We start from the raw sequence: 21,140 nt of genomic DNA, 5'->3' as shown, positions 1-21,140 counted from the left end.
AGGTATAGTTTGCAGGTTACAATACTGAAAGAGGCTGAGAGAGAAAAAGATTCTGGTGTTATTGTGCACAGATCACTGTAGAGAAACTGTAGCTAAAGCTAACAAAGGTATTGGGTTGTATTAACAAAACCACACAGTATACGTCAAGGACACCATGTTTACGCTATAGAGGTCATTGGTCAGACATCTAGAGCAATGTTTCTTCTATTTTTTTCCCCCCCACAGTACCTGGTGAGCTGCTGCGTGGGACTTCACAATTTATACGCAACCGCTCACCTTAGGGGGAACAATAGTATGCCCAGTTTTGGTCCCCCACATTGTGGGTAATAGTGGTTTTGCCGGCGACTAACCGGCCGAAGGGACTCCGGGGCCGGCGACTAACCGGCCGAAGGGACTCCAGGGCCGGCCCAGGACAACGCAGGAAACTACCCGAAACTACTGCTCAACACACCCAACTTGCGCTCGGGTCCCCGGCAGCATCCAGGCCTCTCCCCGGCGGCGTCCGGGCTCCCTTCGGGGACAACTGGACCTCTACTTCCCCGGGGTGTTCCGGGTGTGGCCTGGCCAAGGCTTTGTGCAGTTGCAGAGAGCTGGCAGCGCCCATGGAGCAGTGCCAAGGGAGTAACCTACTACTGACTTGCATCTTAAAACTTTTAATCAACTTTTAATTAACTTTTAATCAACTTGAGAAACTTTTTAGACAATTTGGGAAAACTTTTAAACTTTTAAACAACCTGGAGAAATTCTTTAAAAAACCTCTGGAGAAACTTTTAAATAACTTTGGAAAACCTTTTTTTAAAAAGTTTGGAAGAAACTTTTAAAGCATCCTTCAGAACTCCAGCGGACAACTGACCTTCTTAATGCCTGCCCCCAACCAAGCCTTGGGCCACCTACCATCAAGGGCGCTATTCGGCGCCGAGCTTGCGGCCAACATCTCGCGTAGGCAATTAGGCTCATACAGCAGTGTCCGGTCTCCAGTCGTCTTGGACCCCTTGCCACTGGATCAAGACCTTGCTCAGCTAAGCCCATGTGGTTGCCGGAGTGCATCGGCCACCCCACGTTAAAAGAACTCATGCACAGGCATCTTCCACTTCATTAACATAAAGTTTGGGACCTGGAACGTCAGGACCCTCATGGACAACCAAACAGCGACAGGCCGGAACGCCGCACCGCCATAGTTGCCTGGGAACACTTTGACATTGACATCGCCGCCCTAAGCGAGACCCGGCGGGTAGGGGAAGGCCAGCTCAAGGAACAAGGTGGAGGTTACACCTTTTTCTAGAAAGGAAAACCAGAGGAAGAACGCCGCCTTCACGGAGTCAGCTTCGCCATCAAAAATGAGCTGGTTATCCGCCTCAAAGACTCCCCATGCGGGGTTAACAAATGCCTCATGACTCTTCAACTCACCCAATCCTGGAACCAACACGCCAGTCATCGGTGAGTGCGCCTCAACACTCGATGCAACGGATGAGATCAAAGAGGGTTTTTATTCCAACCTCGAAACATCCCTGTCCCGCGTCCCCATAGGCGACAAATTGATTCTCCTAGGTGACTTTAACGCCAGGGTCGGCAAAGACACAGCCCTTTGGGGAGGCGTGATTGGCAGAGAGGGGGTAGGGAAAGCCAACTCCAGCGGTACCCTACTGCTGACAAAATGTCTAGAACATGAACTTCTCATCACCAACACCTGTTCCGCCAGTGAGACAAATACAAGGCATCGTGGCAACACCCTCGCTCCAAACACTGGCACCTGCTCGACTATGTCAGCGTCCGAGCCAGTGATCGCAAGGATGTGCGTCTCACCCGCGCCATGACAGTAACCGACAACTGCTGGACGGACCACCGCCTAATCTAATCCATCAGCAACATTAACATTGCCCCAAAGCAGAGGGGACAGTAGAAGCAGTGTCGCAAAAAAAGTCAATGCCGAGGCACTTAAAGACCCAGCTAAGAGAGCCCTATACAGCCAGCGCCTCACAGCTAAAACCTGGCTTGCCTTGATGACCCTGAGATGCTGAATGCCCACAGTGCTTGGTCTGGCCTCCATAACCAGTGCCTGTGAAGAGACACAGTCACTCAACCAGAAAACACCAGGACTGGTTTGATGAGAATGACCAGGAGATCCAAGAACTAATAGAGTGCAAGCACAGAGCATTTCTGAGCCTCAAGCAACAACCCAACTCGGGAGCAGCAAAACAACATTACAGGCGGCTCAAGGCTGAGGCCCAACAAAAAAACCAGGACCTAAAGAACAGGTGGTGGATGGAGAAAGCAGAGGAGATACAACATCTGGCCGACAGTCATGATATGCGAGGATTCTCCATCGCAGTCAAGGCCACCTATGGTCCAAATTCCCAAGGCCCCACCTCACTGCTGGCCAAGAACGGGAAAAACACTCATTAAGGACACCAAGGCTGTCAGGGCCCGCTGGAAGGAGCACTTCGAAGATCTCCTCAATCGAGACTCTGCCTGTGACTAGAGTGTTCTCAACTCCATCCCGCAGCATGCGACCCGCCACCACCTCAGTGAAACCCCAACTCCACACGAGGTAGGAAAACAGCTCAAGAACAACATAAGAATAAGAATTAGGAACAGGAGTAGGCCATCGAGCCTCTTGAGCCTGCTCTGCCATTCAACAAGATCATGGCTGATCTGGCCGTGGACTCAGCTCCACTTACCCGCCCTCTCCCCGTAACCCTTAATTCCCTTATTGGTTGATTGGCTACGGGAGCGGTTGGAATCCCTGCTGAGGCGCTAAAGTATGGTGAAGAGGTGCTGTTGGTGCGGATACATGACCTCATCTCTCTCATCTGGAGGGAGGAGAGCATGCAGGAGAACTGAGAGATGCAGTGATCGTGACCATCTTTAAAAAAAGGGGACAAGTCCGACTGCAGCAATTACAGAAGAATCTCCCCGCTATCAGCCACTGGGAAAGTTGTTGCTAGAGTTCTCCTCAACCGTCTTCTCCCTGGGGCCGAGGAGCTCCGCCCAGAGTCACAGTGCAGATTTCATCCCCTATGGGGTACAACGGACATGATCTTTGCAGTTCGACAGCTGCGTGAAAAATGCAGGAATCAGCACAAACCCTTATACATGGCCTTTTTCGACCTTACAAAGGCCTTTGACACGGTCAACCACGAGGGTCTATGGAGCATCCCCCTCCGTTTCAGATGCCCCAAAAATGTGTCAACATTCTTCGCCTGCTCCACGACGACACGCAGGCCATGATCTTTACCAACGGATCCATTGCAGGCCCAATCCACGTCCGGACCGGGGTCAAACAGGGCTGCGTCATCGCCCCAACCTTGTTCTCAATTTTCCTCACTGCCACGCTCCACCTCACAGTCAACAAGCTCCCCGCTGGAGTGGAATTAAACTACAGATCCAGTGGGAAGCTGTTCAACCTTCGCCGTCTCCAGGCCAAGTCCAAGACCAGCCCAGCCTCTGTCATTGAGCTACAGTACACGGATGACGCCTGCATCTGCGTACATTCAGAGGCTGAACTCCAGGATATGGTCGACGTATTTACTGAGGCATATGAAAGCATGGGCCTTATACTAAACATCCATAAGACAAAGATCCTACACCAGCCTGTCCTCGCTGCACAGCACTGCCCCCAGTCATCAAGATCCACGGCACGGCCCTCGACAATGTGGACCATTTCCCATACCTCGGGAGCCTCTTATCAACAAGAGCAGACATTGATGCGGAGATCCAACACCGCCTCCAGTGCGCCCGAGGAAACGAGTGTTCGAAGACCAGGCCCTCAAATCTACCACCAAGCTCATGGTCTACAGGGCTGTAGTAATACCCGCCCGCCTATATGGCTCAGAGGCATGGACGATGTACAGAAGACACTTCAAGTTGCTGGAGATATATCACCAATGATGTCTCCGCAAGATCCTACAAAAGGAGGTGGGGTAGCTCTATTGAGAAAGGATGGAATCACTGCAATAATAAGAAACGATATTGGCTCAAATGATGAGTGTTGAAACAGGAGATAAGGAACAAAAAAGGGAAAAAGACTCTGTTGGTCGAAGCATAAAGCAGGAAATAGTGGGGGCTTGTAAAAAGGGAACAGCAATAATCATGGGTGATTTTAACCTCCATATTGATTGGACAAATCAAATTGGTCAGGGCAGACTTGAGCAGGAGTTCATAGAGTATGTAAGGGATGGGTTCCTTGAGCAGTATGTAACGGAACCAACCAGAGGGCAGGCTATCTTAGATCTAGTCCTTGTAATGAGACGGGATTAATAAACAATCCCCTAGTAAATGATCCCCTTGGAATGAGTGATCATAGCACGATTGAATTTCAAATTCAGATGGAGGGTGAGAAAGTTGGAACTCTAACCAGCGTACTAAGCTGAAATAAAGGAGACTATGAAGGTATGAGGGCAGAGATGGGTAAAGTAGACTGGGAAAATAGATTAAAGTGTAGGACGGTTGATGAACAGTGGTATACGTTTAAGGAGATATTTCACAACTCTCAAGAAGAATATATTCCAGTGAGGAGGAAAGGGTGTAAAAGAAAAGATAGCCATCCGTGGCTAACTAAAGAAATAAAGGACGGTATCCAATTAAAAACAAGGGCATACAAAGTGGCCAAAACTAGTGGGAGGACAGAAGACTGGGAAGCTTTTAAAAGCCAGCAAAGAACGACTAAAAAATTGATTAAGAAAGGGAAGATAGAATATGCAAGTAAACTAGCACAAAATATAAAAATAGGTAACAAGAGTTTCTATAGGTATATAAAAAGGAAAAGGCTAAAGTAAATGTTGGTCCCTTAGAGGAGACCAGGGAACTAGTAATGGGGAACATGGAGATAGCAGAAACTCTCAACGAATATTTTGTATCAGTCTTTACGGTAGAGGACACTAACAATATTCCGACAGTGGACAGTCAAGGGGCTATAGGGTGGGAGGAACTTAACACAATCACAATCACTAAGGAGGTGGTACTCAGTAAAATAATGGGACTAAAGGCAGATAAATCCCCTGGACCTGATGGCATGCATCCTTGGGTCTTGAGAAGTAGTGGCAGAGATTGTGGATGCATTGGTTGTAATTTACCAAAATTCCCTGGATTCTGGGGAGGTCCCAGCAGATTGGAAAACTGCAAATGTAATGCCCCTATTTAAAAAAGGAGGCAGACAAAAAGCAGGAAACTATAGACCAGTTAGACTAACATCTGTGGTTGGGAAAATGTTGGAGTCCATTATTAAAGAAGCAGTAGCAGGACATTTGGATAAGCAAAATTCAGGCAGAGACAGCATGGATTTATGAAGGGGAAGCCATGTATGACAGATTTGCTGGGAGTTCTTTGAGGATGTAACGAACAGGGTGGATAAAGGGGAACCAGTGGATGTGGTGTATTTGGACATCGAGAAGGCATTTGACAAGGTGCCACATAAAAGGTTACTGCACAAGCTAAAAGTTCACGGGGTTGGGGGCAATATATTAGCATGGATAGAGGATTGGCTAACTAACAGAAAACAGAGTGTAGGGATAAATGGTTCATTCTCTGGTTGGCAACCAGTAACTAGTGGGGTGCCACAGGGAGCAGTGCTGGGATCCCAACTATTTACTATCTATATTAACGACTTGGAAGAAGGGACTGAGTGTAACGTAGCCAAGTTTGCTGACGATACAAAGATGGGAGGAAAAGCAATGTGTGAGGAGGACACACAAAATCTGCAAAAGGACATAGACAGGCTAAGTGAGTGGGCAAAAATCTGGCAGATGGAGTATAATGTTGGAAAGTGTGAGGTCATGCACTTTGGCAGGAAAAAAAAATCGAAGAGCGAGTTATTATTTAAATGGAGAAAGATTGCAAAGTGCCGCAGTACAGTGGGACCTGGGGATACTTGAGCATGAAACACAAAAGGTTAGTATGCAGGTATAGCAAGTGATCAGGAAGGCCACAAAGGGGATGGAGTATAAATCAAGGTAGTCTTGCTACAGCTATACAAGGTATTGGTGAGGCCACACCTGCAATACTGCATGCAGTTTTGGTTTCCATATTTACGACAGGATATACTTGCTTTGGAGGCAGTTCAGAGAAGGTTCACTAGGTTGATTCCGGGGATGAGGGGGTTGACTTATGGAGGAAAGATTGAGTAGGTTGGGCCTTTACTGATTGAAATTCAGAAGAATGAGAGGTGATCTTATCGAAACGTTTAAGATTATGAGGGGGCTTGACAAGGTAGATGCAGAGAGGATGTTTCCACTGATGGGGGAGACCAGAGCTAGAAGTTATGATCTTAGAATAACAGGCCGCCCATTTAAAACAGAGATGAGGAGAAATTTCTTCTCTCTGAGGGTTGTAAATCTGTGGAATTCGTTGCCTCAGAGAGCTGTGGAAGCGACATTAAATAAATTTAAGATAGAAATAGACAGTTTCTTAAACGATAAGGGGGTTCTAGGGAGCGGGCAGGGAAGTGGAGCTGAGTCCATGATCAGATCAGCCATGATTTTACTGAATGGCGGAGCAGGCTCGAGGGGCCGTACAACCTACTCCTGTTCCTATTTCTTATGTTCTTAAATCCCCTGGGAGGACAGGCGCACCAACATCAGTGTCCTCGTCCAGGCTAACATCCCCAGCATTGAAGCACTGACCACACTCGATCAGCTCCACTGGGCAGGCCATATAGTTCGCATGCCAGACACGAGACTCCCAAAGCAAGTGCTCTATGTGGAGCTCCTTCACGGCAAACGAGCCAAAGGTGGGCAGCAGAAACGTTACAAGGACACCCTCAAAGCCTCCCTGATAAAGTGCGACATCACCAGACACCTGGGAGTCCCTGGCCAAAGACCATCCTAAGTGGAGAAAGTGCATCCAGGAGGGCGTTGAGCACCTCGAGTCTCAACGCCAAGAGCATGCAGAAATCAAGCACAGGCAGCGGAAAGAACGTGCGGCAAACCTGTCCTACCCACCCCTTCCCTCAACGACTATCTGTCCCACCTGTGACAGAATCTGTGGCTCTCATATTGGACTGTTCAGCCATCAAAGAACTCACTTCTGGAGTGGAAATAAGTCTTCCTCGAGTCCGAGGGACTGCCCATGATGATGGATATAGTGGTCTTAGAAAAAGTGCAGAGGAGAGCTACAAGAATGATTCTTAGCTTAACGAACCTCACCTACTCAGGTAGGCTCAAGGACCTTGGTCTATTTAGTTTACAGCAGCGTAGACTTAGAGGTGACACAGATCTATAAAATAATTGAAGGGCTGGATAGTGTCTCTATTGAGAGATTATTCCAGTTTACCAGAGTGGGGAGGACCAGAAGACACAAGTTTAAGTTATGTAGGAGTAGGAGTGGACTGGATGTTAGGCGGTTCTTTTCCCAGAGAATTGTGAGCCTCTGGAATACATTACGGCTGGTGGGGCATGTGCCAACACTCTGTGTGCCTTCAAGGGAGAGCTGGACCAGTCCTGAATGGGGCAGAGATCGCATCATATAGCTGGTAATTGTCTTTAGATGTCACACTTGTCCATGTGATCTCCTGGACTGGTTTCAATCGCCTGAAGGGGTTGGAGATCATTTTTACAGATTATTTTTTCTTATTGGCCCTGGGCTTTTTCTCTTTATGCCTCTCCCAGCAGAATACGAATGGTTGGAGTACAATAAATGAATTGGGACTCAGAGAAAAAAAAATCAACATCAGAAAAAGTTAAAAGTACAATCCATTGTTTACTGCATTCAAACCAAATTTTGAATTTTAATTTTTAAATGCAAGTTGAAGAAAATTGAACATTAAGTACCTGTCAGTGTGGAGAACAGAAAACTGAAGTAATCCACATCGTTGACCAGACTATCCGGAAGTGAAGTAGCCCATCCACCAAAAGATGACCTAGAATCAAATAAGGGGCAACATTCAGTGTCTTGCATATTTTATTGCAGCACAAATGCATATTTAAAAACACTAGCACTTACAATTTCAATAAGCAAAAAACGTCCCTTCTGGAAAGACTACGTGTAGCAGAAGTTTTACTTCGATGAATTAGAAAAAAACATATTGTAAAGCACATTTGAAAAATGATCATGCATTCTAATATAAACTTGTACACCTCTCTTGGTAGTGAAAAGAGTAAACAAACAGCTTAAGATCAGAATAAATAGCAACCAGTGTAACCAGGTTACAATCTAAGTGGGTCATATTTAAAAATTTTAACATAAATTTTAGTCTTTTTCTATCACTTTTCTTAAGTTAAGACCCTTTGAAGACAAATATTTAGCAAATACTCTTTTTTTCCTTCACTTTGAATCCAGAGATTAAGTTAGGACATTTGAAAAGAGCAATATTGCCTGTTTAAAAAAAAAGTTTAATGGTAGAAACATCATTCAACAAGACACGCCAATATAATCAATGTTTACCTTGTGACCATCTACTCTGTTCCTTCCAAGGGCAAACTGAAGATAGGCAATAATGTTGGCGTTGAATAGAAATAATTCAATAAAAGAACATGCGTTTATATAGCAACATTCATGATTGAGACTTGATTGATAGTCAATGAAGTAATTTTGAAGTGTAGTCACTGTTGTAATGTTAAAAACATAGCAACCAATCTATGCACAGCAAGGCCCCACCAACAGCAGCAAGGGAAATTACCAGGTAATCAGTTTAGTTTAATAACGCTGGTTGAAGGATAAATATTGGTCAGGACCCTAGGAGAACTCTCCTGCTTTTCTTCGAATAGTGCCATGAAATCTTTCATGTCCACCCAAGAGCGCAGATGGGGCCTCGGTTCATCCAAAAGACGGCATCTCCAATGGTACAGCACTCCCTCAGTACTGCATTGAAGTGTCAGTCTAGATTATGCGCTCAAGTCCTGAATTGGGGCTTGAACCCCAAACAACCATCTGACTCATGTAAAATTTCCTACCTAATTAATCGACCTGTTGTGTACTTATAGGATTTGTAGATTTTCTTGTTAGCACATTGTATAGGAGGATGCTTGACACATTAACGGTATTCTAAGATTCATTGAGACACATATACTATATGTTTCTTTGACGCTGGTCTTGAAGAGTCACACATCAACAGCAACGAGCGCAGCAACAACTTATATTTATATAGTGCCTTTAACATAATAAAACATTGCAAGGTGCTATACAGGCGTGTCATCAAAAAACAAAATTTGACATCGAGCCAACAGATGAACAAAAACTTGGTCAAAAAGGTAGGTTTTAAGGAGCATCTTAAAGGAGGAAAGAGAAGTTTAAGGGATAGAAATTCAGTAGCGTCTTGCTTGGGGTGTTGATCTTATTAAATTTTGAAAATTTAGTACCAGGTGCAAAGAAATTTTGATTTCTAAATTAGGCTTTAGCGCCCCAGGGAAGGGTGAGGGGGTGATAAATCAAGTAGTAATGACCTCAGTGGGGGGGGCTACAGGGTGCTATAACCAGAGCACTACCGAATTTCAGGTGACTTGAATTCAGCAATCATCCTTCAATCCTGCACACAGGCTCATTCCAGCTCTTAAAGGGGAGGTTCTATCAAGCAGCAGCTGCTCAGTTTCACCATTCTTCCAACTGAACTCGACCAGACACCAACTGAGACACTTCATGGCTATGGCTGCTCCTAATCCAGTTCGAAGGGAGAGAGCTCGGAGGTTTAATGACGCCACATTGGAGACATTGGTGGGGACAGTCGAACAAAGGAGAGAATCGCTCTTTCAGGCAAGCGGAACGAGGCCATTGCGCCATGTCTTCAGGATCATGAGGAGAGAAGTGGCAGAGGAGGTCTCGGCCAGTAGTCTCATCGAAGTTCAAGAAAGAAGTTCAACTAACTACCTCACTCGGGTGGTCAAGGTGAGTACATGATTCCACAAGTCCTACATACAAGCATTTGAACCTCTGTCTGTGCACACTGCCCCACCATACATCTGCAACTACTCAAACTCACATGCTCATCTCACACCTTGTCTATATTCACAGCTATTCAACGATGGCAGACATGTCTTCCAGTCACATAGCTGGACTCAACACACAGTCCTTTCTTTTGCAGGACAGGATGGCACACAACAGGAGGGAGCAGCAGAGGACAGGCAGGGGTGAACCTCAGCTCCAGCAGCTGTCATTGGCCAGCATGTGGTGGGCACGTGGCCATCTTGGCGTCAACCCCGTTGGGGGCAACAACAGTATCTTTATCCCCTCTCCTTTTCTCATCCCACTTCCCTCTCATACCAGAAGGCTTTATCATTATCAAGCTCTTGATACCGTCTGCATTCCCTGCTCCATTCCTGTCCCCCTGCCCTCACCTTAACATGAGTTTTCTGCCTTTATGCTTTCAGATAATCAGCCAGAAGATGTCCAGCCTGTCCCTCAGCACCCCAATGACAATGACAAAGGAGAAGAGGAGGAGGATCCAAGCACTGCGTCATTGTATCTCTCACCCGCAAGCGCCACCTCAGAGACTGGCACTACGCGTTCATTAAAGGTTAGCTTAGTAGAGGGGTCGGCACTGGGTGATGTACCAGGGAAGAGCGGGCCACATGCAGGGGCAAGCTCCCCAGAGGCAGAGTTCTTGCGCGAGTTCTGCTGCAAAGGATTCGGATGAGGACTTTGATGGGGATGCGTTCACAAGAAGGGTGATGGCCATGCACTCCGAGCTCATAGATGCAAAGGTCAAGGGTGCCTAAGAGCCTCTCCACAATGGTAAGGAGTGTGGAGGAGTCCACCTCCAACATTGCACAGAGCTCTGTGCACATCATGGAGCCCATCATTTCCAGTCTGCAGATGATGGTGGAATCCTGGAGACACCGCAGGGATCTAAACCTCATGACGTGTGTCATGAGCGATGTGGTAACCTCCATTGCAGCACAGATGGAAGCAATTTAACGTCTTAGTGCTGTAATGCAGAATGATTGCTGGCATAAAAGCTCAGACTGCTCTCATGCAGTCTCAGCTTGATGCCACGCGAGCTTTGACTGCTGCCATTGTCGTTGGGTCTACCACAGTCAACAGGGGATATTACGGTGTCGCAGCAGGCCACCAATCTGTAGATCCAGCAGATTGGTGGGGATGCAGAGGTGCAGCCTGGGGGAGTGGCAGTGGGTCAGTGGAGCAGGAACCTGCTGTCCTCTCGCAGGACAGAATTGCTGATTCCACCTCTGCCCACTCCGCACTGTCGCAGCCTATCTTCCAGCCAGTCAAGACTGCCATTGCCCAGCCTGAGGTGGTGCAGTCCCTGGCCCTGACACTCAGCAGCCTGCCACAAGCCGTGCTGCAACCACAGGGTACACAGTACGAGGGAGCAGTAGAATCGGTAAAGCCAGTGTTATGAGGGAGTATAAGATTAGGCACAAGATTGAACAACCAATTTAATTGTTATATATATGTGGTTCATGTTTTATGATAAAAATGTAAATGGAATGTTGCACATTTGGTGCAGTCTCTCATTTCAGTTTTGGGGCTCTGCCATGGAATGGGAAATTGATGTAATGTTGGGGAAGTGCAGACCAACCGGAAATTGGCCTGAAATTCACTGGAAGCAAACTCTAATGGGGCGCTCGCGAACTGCCCTTGAGAAGGCCGATTGAGTGCCTGCCTCCTCCTTCGTTGCTGCTGCTGCTTCTCCTCCTGAGGTGGTGGGGCAATATCTGTGCCTTCATGATGGTCAAGTTGTGCAGCATGAAGCGGACGACGACAAAAAGGAACACCTGCTCAGCCTTGTACTGGAGGACTCTTCTAAAGCCGTCAAGGCAATGGAACTTTTGCTTGACTGCTTCGATGGTCTGCTCAATGATGTTCCTGGTGGCAGCATGGCTCTCATTATATGAGTGCTGGGCATGAGTGTTCACACTGCGGAGGGTAGTCATGAACCAGGTGGAGAGCGTTTAGTCCTCGTCTCCAAGCAGCCAGCCGCGAGCTTGATGTGGTGGCTGGAAGAGAGCTGACACACTGGTCTGGCGCAGGATGAATGCATCATCGCTGCTTCCTGGATAGCAGGCATTGACGGTGAAGATTCGGTGTGTGTGATCGCACACCAACTGCACATTGAGTGGTAGCCTTTGTGGTTACGGAATACCTCAGGATTGTTATGCGGTGCCCACAAAGCGACGTGGGTGCAGTCAATGGCGCCCTGTACCATGGGGATGCCAGCTATCCTCGTGCTGCTTCTGTCTGGTAATGGGGAAGGAAATGTAGTCCCTCCTCCTTCTGTAGCATGCATCTGTGACTTCGCAGATCCAGGAATGGACAGCAAACTGGGAGATATCTCCTGTTGCACACTGGAAGGATCCACTGGCGTAGAAATTGAGCGTGATGCTGACTTTGACTGCCATTGAGATAGCTGCCATTGAGATAGCCGCCCTCACACTGATCTGAGACTCGAGGTCTGGTTGCAGGAGATGGCAGAGCTCTGTGATCACGTCCTTGCTGAAGCGCAGCCTTCGAACACACTGTTCCTCAATGAAATTGATGTAGGAGAACTGTTGCCGTAACACCTTGGGAGGTTAAGACCACCTGCTGAGCGCTGGCCACATTTTGCAGTCTTTCTCTGTGCCTCAGACGATGACCCTGGAACACGAGGTCCAATGCCAGCACAGCCCCCATGAAACTATATAAATGTTGGACGTTTCAAATCTGCCCCCATTGAAAGTCAGGAATTTTTAAGAGCCATAACACTCCTTGAACTACAAATCAATCAAATCGGTCAAAACGCCTGGCTGCCTTTTTGAAACTAAGGAGGAAGCATTATTAGCCGACTACAACTTAACTGGCCGCTGTCGCCTTTAAATAGTGCTCCCTCAGTCGACTGAGACCCAACTGTCGAAGCTGTCGTTGTCAGCGCCAGGTGCTTAACCAGGAGGCGAGGGACAATTTTTGTTCTGGGACACTACGCATGATGAGGACGTCAACTTTGTCGGGCGATGCATGTTACCGCCACCGCACAACCCCCGCTGAATATAGAAGGCGCTGTCGTCTCCGCGTCCGGTCGTAAACTGATTTGTGGGGGCGCTAATGGGAGGTGTAAAGTAGCCCTAAATGTTTTAAACGCTGAAATTATTTAAATATGAAGATTAGTTTTAGCTTATTACCTATGGCAAAATCCATATTGAAAAGTGGAAACAAACGCATTTTCTGTAATTGACTTAGTAAGTAAAAATATTGGCCCCAAATTTCGACATGATTTGCTCCTGATTTTTTGGAGCAACTGGTGTAGAATGGAGTATCTTAGAAATCGGAATTCTCGGCATTTAGTTTGCTCCAATCTAGTCAGTTAGAACAGTTTCACTTTGGAACAGAATTTTTTTTTCAAAAGGGGGCATGTCCGGCCACTTACGCCTGTTTTCAAAGTTTAGACAGTGAAAACTTACTCCAAACTAACTTAGAATGGAGTAAGTGAAGATTTTTGTACGCTCGAAAAAAACCTTGTCGACACTTTAGAAAATCAGGCGTAGATAACAAATCAGGCGTAGGGAATGGGGCGGGGGGGGGCGGTTTAAAGGGAAGTTCACAAACATTAAACACTTCAGTTTTACAAATAAAGAGCCATCATCAATAATAAATGATAAAAACATCAATAAATCAACCAATAAATCAATAAAAAAAAATTAATAAGAAATAAAAAAATTTTTAAATCAATAAATAAAACATTTTCTACTTACCGACTGCAGCACCGGGAGCCCTCCAACAGCGTGCTGGGATACCCCCTCTAGTGTGTCTCTATCTCTCTGTCTGTCTGTGTGTGTCTCTCACTCTCTGTCTGTCAGTGTCTGTATTTCTGACAGCGAGGGGAGGGGGAGGGAGAGAAGGGGGGGGGGGAGGAGAAGGGGAAGGTGGGGGAGGAGAAGGGAAAGGGGGGAGAGGAGGAGAAGGGGAAGGTGGGGGAGGAGAAGGGAAAGGGGGGAGAAGGGGAAGCAGAAGGGGAAGGTGGGGGAGGAGAAGGGAAAGGGGGAAGGAGAAGGGAAAGGGGGAAGGAGAAGGGAAAGGGGGAAGGAGAAGGGGAAGGGGGGAGGAGGAGGAGAAGGGGAAGGAGGAGAAGGGGAAGGGGAGTAGGAGGAGAAGGGGAGAGGAGAAGGGGAAGGGGGGAGGAGAAGGGAAAGGGGGGAGGAGAAGGGAAAGGGGGGAGAAGGGGAAGGGGGGGAGCAGAAGGGGAGTAGGAGGAGAAGGTGGGGGAGGAGAAGGGAAAGGGGGGGGAGGAGAAGGGGAAGGGGGGGAGGAGGAGAAGGGGAGGGGGAGGAGAGGGGAAGGGGGGAGGAGAAGGGGAAGGGGGGAGGAGAAGGGGAAGGGGAGAGGAGAAGGGGAAGGGGGGGAGGAGGAGAAGGGGAGGGGGAGGAGGAAAAGGGGAAGGGGGGAGGAGAAGGGGAAGGGGGGGAGGAGGAGAAGGGGAAGGGGGAGGAGGAGAAGGGGAAGGGGGAGGAGGAGAAGGGGAAGGGGGAGGAGGAGAAGGGGAAGGGGGAGGAGGAGAAGGGGAAGGGGGAGGAGGAGAAGGGGAAGGGGGAGGGAGAAGGGAAGGGGGGGGGGAGAAGGGGAAGGGGGGGGGAGGAGAAGGGGAAGGGGGGGAGGAGAAGGGGAAGGGGGGGAGGAGAAGGGGAAAGGGGGGGGAGGAGAAGGGGAAGGGGGGGGAGGAGAAGGGGAAGGGGGGGAGGAGAAGGGGAAGGGGGGGAGGAGAAGGGGAAGGGGGGAGGAGAAGGGGAAGGGGGGGAGGAGAAGGGGAAGGGGGGGGAGGAGAAGGGGAAGGGGGGGGAGGAGAAGGGAAGGGGGGGAGGAGACGAAGGGGAGTAGGAGGAGAAGGGGAAGGGGGAGTAGGAGGAAAAAGGGAAGGAGAAGGGGAATAGGAGGAGAAGGGGAAGGGGAGTAGGAGGAGAAGGGAAGGGGGGAGGAGAAGTGGAAAGGGGGGGGGGAGGGAAAAGGGAGTAGGAGGAGAAGGGGAAGGGGAGTAGGAGGAAAAAGGGAAGAAGGGGAATAGGAGGAGAAGGGGAATAGGAGGAGAAGGGGAAGGGGAGTAGGAGGAGAAGGGGAAGGGAGGAGGAGAAGTGGAAAGGGGGGGGAGGGAAAGGGGGGGGAGGGAAAGGGGGGGAGGGAAAGGGGAGTAGGAGGGGAAGGGGAAGGGGAATAGGGGGAGAATAACAAGTGTGTGTTGCAGAATTGATCTATTTGATTATAATTCCACTGAAGCACAGAATGTGCACCATGCAATCGTACATTTGCCATGTTTGATCTTTAAAAAAAATCTACATTAAGTTCTCGCTTCCACCAACTGTGCAAAGCCGAGGCTCATCGTCAGTATTTTCTTTATTTTATAAAGGATGGGGGCTCTTTCAACATTGATTTGTGCCTTGTAATATAAATGCCATCAGTAAGATTGAATGAACAGTTTACTTGTGATTTCCCAGGTGTCCTAAACAGGCATTCAGCCCCTCATTAGCATAAACAAGGGACCCAACGCCCGTTTAGGCAGCCACCTGAAGCCAATATGATGTTGGACATTTTTCAGGCATCCTTGGAGCGCAGAACATAATTTTCCCAGTTACCTGCGCCATTTTTTGGCATAAATTAAAATCTCCAAGTTGCCCCAACGTTTCTGCGCCTGCGTAACTCAGTTAGTTACGATTTTTTTTGCGTCATAAGGGGTGTAACCTGATGTCTATGCCAGTTTTTCACATTTAAGCAAGTTTGGCCAACTTACATTTTTCCTTGGATGGCGTATGTGACCACTCCAAGAAAAACTTCTGGGCACTTAAGAAAAACCAACGCACATTACAAAATTGGCACAGAAAGACGTCATTGTTTTTAGGCAAAGTTTTGGAGGGAGTCAAGAAGGCATAGAATATGCATTATGAGGCTTAATTTTTTTCAAAGTCAAAAGGGGAAAAATGGAAGTCTGATGCAACTCTTTAATTTTTGATTTTTTTCAAAGTACCATGCCACCACCCAATATGTCGAGGAACCAACTAGGGGGGAGGCCATCTTAGACTGGGTGTTGTGTAATGAGAGAGGATTAATTAGCAATCTCGTTGTGCGAGGTCCCTTGGGGAAGAGTGACCATAATATGGTGGAATTCTGCATTAGGATGGAGAATGAAACAGTTAATTCAGAGACCATGGTCCAGAACTTAAAGAAGGGTAACTTTGAAGGTATGAGGCGTGAATTGGCTAGGATAGATTGGCGAATGATACTTAAGGGGTTGATTGTGGATGGGCAATGGCAGACATTTAGAGACCGCATGGATGAACTACAACAATTGTACATTCCTGTCTGGCGTAAAAATAAAAAAGGGAAGGTGGCTCAATCGTGGCTATCAAGGGAAATCAGGGATAGTATTAAAGCCAAAGAAGTGGCATACAAATTGGCCAGAAATAGCAGCGAACCCGGGGACTGGGAGAAATTTAGAACTCAGCAGAGGAGGACAAAGGGTTTGATTAGGGCAGGGAAAATGGAGTACGAGAAGAAGCTTGCAGGAAACATTAAGGCGGATTGCAAAAGTTTCTATAGATATGTAAAGAGAAAAAGGTTAGTAAAGACAAACGTAGGTCCCCTGCAGTCAGAATCAGGGGAAGTCATAACGGGGCACAAAGAAATGTCAGACCAATTGAACAAGTACTTTGGTTCAGTATTCACTAAGGAGGACACAAACAACCTTCCGGATATAAAAGGGGTCAGAGGGTCTAGTAAGGAGGAGGAACTGAGGGAAATCTTTATTAGTCGGGAAATTGTGTTGGGGAAATTGATGGGATTGAAGGCCGATAAATCCCCAGGGCCTGATGGACTGCATCCCAGAGTACTTAAGGAGGTGGCCTTGGAAATAGCGGATGCATTGACAGTCATTTTCCAACATTCCATTGACTCTGGATCAGTTCCTATCGAGTGGAGGGTAGCCAATGTAACCCCACTTTTTAAAAAAAAAAAGAGGGAGAGAAAACAGGGAATTATAGACCGGTCAGCCTGACCTCAGTAGTGGGTAAAATGATGGAATCAATTATTAAGGATGTCATAGCAGCGCATTTGGAAAGAGGTGACATGATAGGTCCAAGTCAGCATGGATTTGTGAAAGGGAAATCATGCTTGACAAATCTTTTTTGAGGATGTTTCCAGTAAAGTGGACAAGGGAGAACCAGTTGATGTGGTATATTTGGACTTTCAGAAGGCTTTTGACAAGGTCCCACACAAGAGATTAATGTGCAAAGTTAAAGCACATGGGATTGGGGGTAGTGTGCTGACGTGGATTGAGAACTGGTTGTCAGACAGGAAGCAAAGAGTAGGAGTAAATGGGTACTTTTCAGAATGGCAGGCAGTGACTAGTGGGGTACCGCATGGTTCTGTGCTGGGGCCCCAGCTGTTTACATTGTACATTAATGATTTAGATAAGGGGATTAAATGTATCTCCAAATTTGCGGATGACACTAAGTTGGGTGGCAGTGTGAGCTGCGAGGAGGATGCTATTAGGCTGCAGAGTGACTTGGATAGGTTAGGTGAGTGGGCAAATGCATGGCAGATGAAGTATAATGTGGATAAATGTGAGGTTATCCACTTTGGTGGTAAAAACAGAGAGACAGACTATTATCTGAATGGTGACAGATTAGGAAAAGGGGAGGTGCAACGAGACCTGGGTGTCATGGTACATCAGTCATTGAAGGTTGGCATGCAGGTACAGCAGGCGGTTAAGAAAGCAAATGGCATGTTGGCCTTCATAGCGAGGGGATTTGAGTACAGGGGCAGGGAGGTGTTGCTACAGTTGTACAGGGCCTTGGTGAGGCCACACCTGGAGTATTGTGTACAGTTTTGGTCTCCTAACTTGAGGAAGGACATTCTTGCTATTGAGGGAGTGCAGCGAAGATTCACCAGACTGATTCCCGGGATGGTGGGACTGACCTATCAAGAAAGACTGGATCAACTGGGCTTGTATTCACTGGAGTTCAGAAGAATGAGAGGGGACCTCATAGAAACGTTTAAAATTCTGACGGGTTTAGACAGGTTAGATGCAGGAAGAATCTTCCCAATGTTGGGGAAGTCCAGAACCAGGGGTCACAGTCTAAGGATAAGGGGTAAGCCATTTAGGACCGAGATAAGGAGAAACTTCTTCACCCAGAGAGTGGTGAACCTGTGGAATTCTCTACCACAGAAAGTAGTTGAGGCCAATTCACTAAATATATTCAAAAGGGAGTTAGATGAAGTCCTTGCTACTCGGGGGATCAAGGGGTATGGCGAGAAAGCAGGAAGGGGGTACTGAAGTTGCATGTTCAGCCATGAACTCATTGAATGGCGGTGCAGGCTAGAAGGGCTGAATGGCCTACTCCTGCACCTATTTTCTATGTTTCTATCTCCTCACCGGGCTCGAGGGTCGAAGCGTCAGTCTTCAGAATCGCTCCCTCGACCAGACACGGGGCTCGGCTTCAAAAGAAGCCTGGGGAGGATGGTGGGGTGGAAGCTGAACTGAAGGGATGAGAACCCTTAGGCTATACAACAGCTTCAAAAGAAGCCCTGGGGTGGGGGAATGGACACCGAGCCCGAGAGCGATTCTGACGGACGGCCCTCGAGCCCGGTGAGGAGAGGAGAGGTGGTGGGATGGTACTTTGAAAAAAATCAAAAATCCAAGAATTGCATTAAACTTTGTTTCTTCATTGAATGCCTCGCTTCCCATTCTAAGCAAGTCTATTGCACATGGTTGTGGTCCATACTAGGGCGTCGACCTTGGGGAGAGAGAGAGAGAGGAAAGAAGGTGTGAGTGCATTGTCCTGCTGTTTTGAGCTTCTTGCAAAGCTACAATTAAATTATGGGGGCAATATTGACAATGCCATACCTCGTGCAAGGCTTCTACATCATGGTGCTGCAGAGATGATTGATTAGACATCAAGAGAGGAACCCTCAGAGCAGGTAGGATGAGGAGGCCTGACCCACATCCGGTATATCGAGACAGGCGTACATACTAGCACCTGAGTGATGCAGACTGTGTGAGAAGGCCATGTTTCCGCGAAGAATTTGTAACCAAGATCTGAGAGTTAATAAAAGCAGACCTGCACCCGAGAAGCGTCAAGAGGGCTGCTTTGTCAGTTTAAGTAAAGGTTACAGCTGCACTTTCATTTTATGCATCTGAATCATTTCAGGCCACAACTGGGCATGTGTGCGCCATTTCTCAACATGCAACATATGTCTGCATTTGGCAAGTGACTGCTGCATCACATGTCCGGAGGAATGACTACATAAAGTTCCCCATGACTGCCCAGGCAATGCATGACAGGGCTGTGGGCTTCTCCAGGATTGCTGGCTTCCAAAACGTACAGGGTTGCATGGATAATACCCACATTGCCTTGCAAGCACCTTTGGAACACCAAGAGCGCTATATCTGTCATGTTTCAGCAGCAGTCAGAAGGGCAGAGCTGGCTGCAATGAGACAAAGGGTACGGCCTCGCCACCTGACTCATGATGCCCCTACCATAACCCGGACAGAAGCTGACCAGGAATAAAACATGTCGCACATTATTATGCTGCATGTGCAGAGAGGCCCATTGGCATCTTGAAGCAGCATTTCCATGCCTGAACCATTTTGCATGCTACTTGTAATACTCCCCTGAGATTGTCAGTCAGTTCACTGTTGTCTGCTGCATGCTGCACAATTTAGCCATCATGAGGCAGCAGCAACTTGTCATAGAAGACCCACCCGAGGTGAGGATGGCTGATGATGAGGTGGAAGATGCAGATGGCGAGGAGGAGGACGAGGAAGCAGACCTGCACCCTAACTGAATCCAGAGCACGACAGCTTTTAACGGTTGCTCGAGCCTTGCGCCAGCAGCGCATTATTGATCGCTTTGCTGTCTGAAGGCGCAGCGGCAACTATTCCAAATGGACCATGTTTACTGTTTGGACCTGTTCTGTTATGTTGTGTTGTGTTAATGGAACAAATAATGGAAATTATTTAGTTATAATTTAAAATATATTTTATTCAAAAGTTTAGCACTTGTTTGCACTTAAATTAACTTTAATAAAAATATTCTTGCATCAACTTTAAAGTTTTCAGTAAGATCACTTACAAACTTTTAATTGTAAATTTACATCATTTACAAAAAACTTTTAATTTGAGAACAGTAACAGTAACAATAATAACAACCAGCAGCAAAGAAAGGCTGCACCCATCTCTCCTTCACCTTATTCTAAGATCGCCCGCTGCGCTTGGTCTTGGTGACTCCACCTCTGCCCGCAGGCGGCGGCACAGCATTTCTTGGGTTGGTACCAAGCTTATTCTTTCGAGCATCTCGGGTAATGCGCACTTCTTGATGGGGGGTGTGGGCAGGCGGTAATGTGGAAGGCCCAGATTGGGCTTCTTCAGAGGCTGGGGGGGGGGGATTGGAGGGAGAGTGCCAGTTGATTCAGTCAATCGCCGCAGGGTCTGGGCATGTTCCCTTATTACAAGCAGCTACCTGCGATATCCCCTTCCTCATGTTCACTGACAGTGTATCAGCTGCCTGTGACATTCCCTCCCTTATGTGCACGGACAGTGTTCCCATTTCTCGAGAGTGTTGTTACTTCTCCCGACAGTCCCGATACCTCATCCCCACCCCACTGATGATGTCCAGGAGTGATTGCGCAAGGTCAATGCTCTCCCCACTCGTTGCCATCATCTGAACCACATCTGTTACATCCTGCACCTCAGGAGAGCGCCGTTGAGCTCTCCTTCCCCTCCTCCCCCTGGGTGTGGCGCACCGTATCCCATTGTAACCCCTAGACTCGGACTGTGTGAAACCATGGAATGTCCCAACACTCATACCACTCAGGAAAGGGGTTGGCACCTCCTCCAAAGTGAGTACAACAATGGGGGCCTCACCCCCATGCTCTTGGTATGGAAAATGTTCTCCTCTTAAGGCTCGTCTGCGTCTGAATTTTCTTCTGCATTGGCTTCAGCCTAGTCAGGGTTGGTCTCAAGTTCTGCAAAATATAACAGAACAGACAAATGGTTAGCAGCAGAGTGGGCAGGGTGACATGAGTCGGATCACACAGCACAGGCAGCAGGCTCATTTAAAGGACCACGATGATAGCACATTGCATCAATCGAAGCGTAGCTGACGGAGACATCCCCATGAACTGAAGCATGGCTAGCCTGCGCAGCATTTAACTTTTAGCAAAGGCAGAATGTGGAATTTCCAAGGCTGTCAGTGGGTGCAGATTTGCCGGGCCTCCTCCTGTTCGAGTTCTCTCTC

General features: G+C 47.7%; 1 protein-coding gene across 5 annotated transcripts in view; it reads right to left on the bottom strand.

Annotated features, from left to right (window-relative positions):
* tex10 (testis expressed 10) overlaps positions 1 to 21,140 on the bottom strand; it is a 193,171-nt gene that overhangs the window by 92,228 nt on the left and 79,803 nt on the right. For all 5 annotated transcript variants that reach the window (XM_070881113.1, XM_070881114.1, XM_070881111.1 and 2 more), the window contains one exon: positions 7,764 to 7,852. In XM_070881113.1, the coding sequence (XP_070737214.1) occupies positions 7,764 to 7,852 (89 nt within the window). The remainder of the gene's footprint in view (positions 1 to 7,763; positions 7,853 to 21,140) is intronic.

Source organism: Pristiophorus japonicus, chromosome 5 (assembly GCF_044704955.1).
Source record: "Pristiophorus japonicus isolate sPriJap1 chromosome 5, sPriJap1.hap1, whole genome shotgun sequence".
NCBI classification, from domain to species: Eukaryota; Metazoa; Chordata; class Chondrichthyes; family Pristiophoridae; genus Pristiophorus; species Pristiophorus japonicus.
Note: the sequence above shows the minus strand (reverse complement) of the source record. Positions and strands in the feature narration are given on the sequence as shown.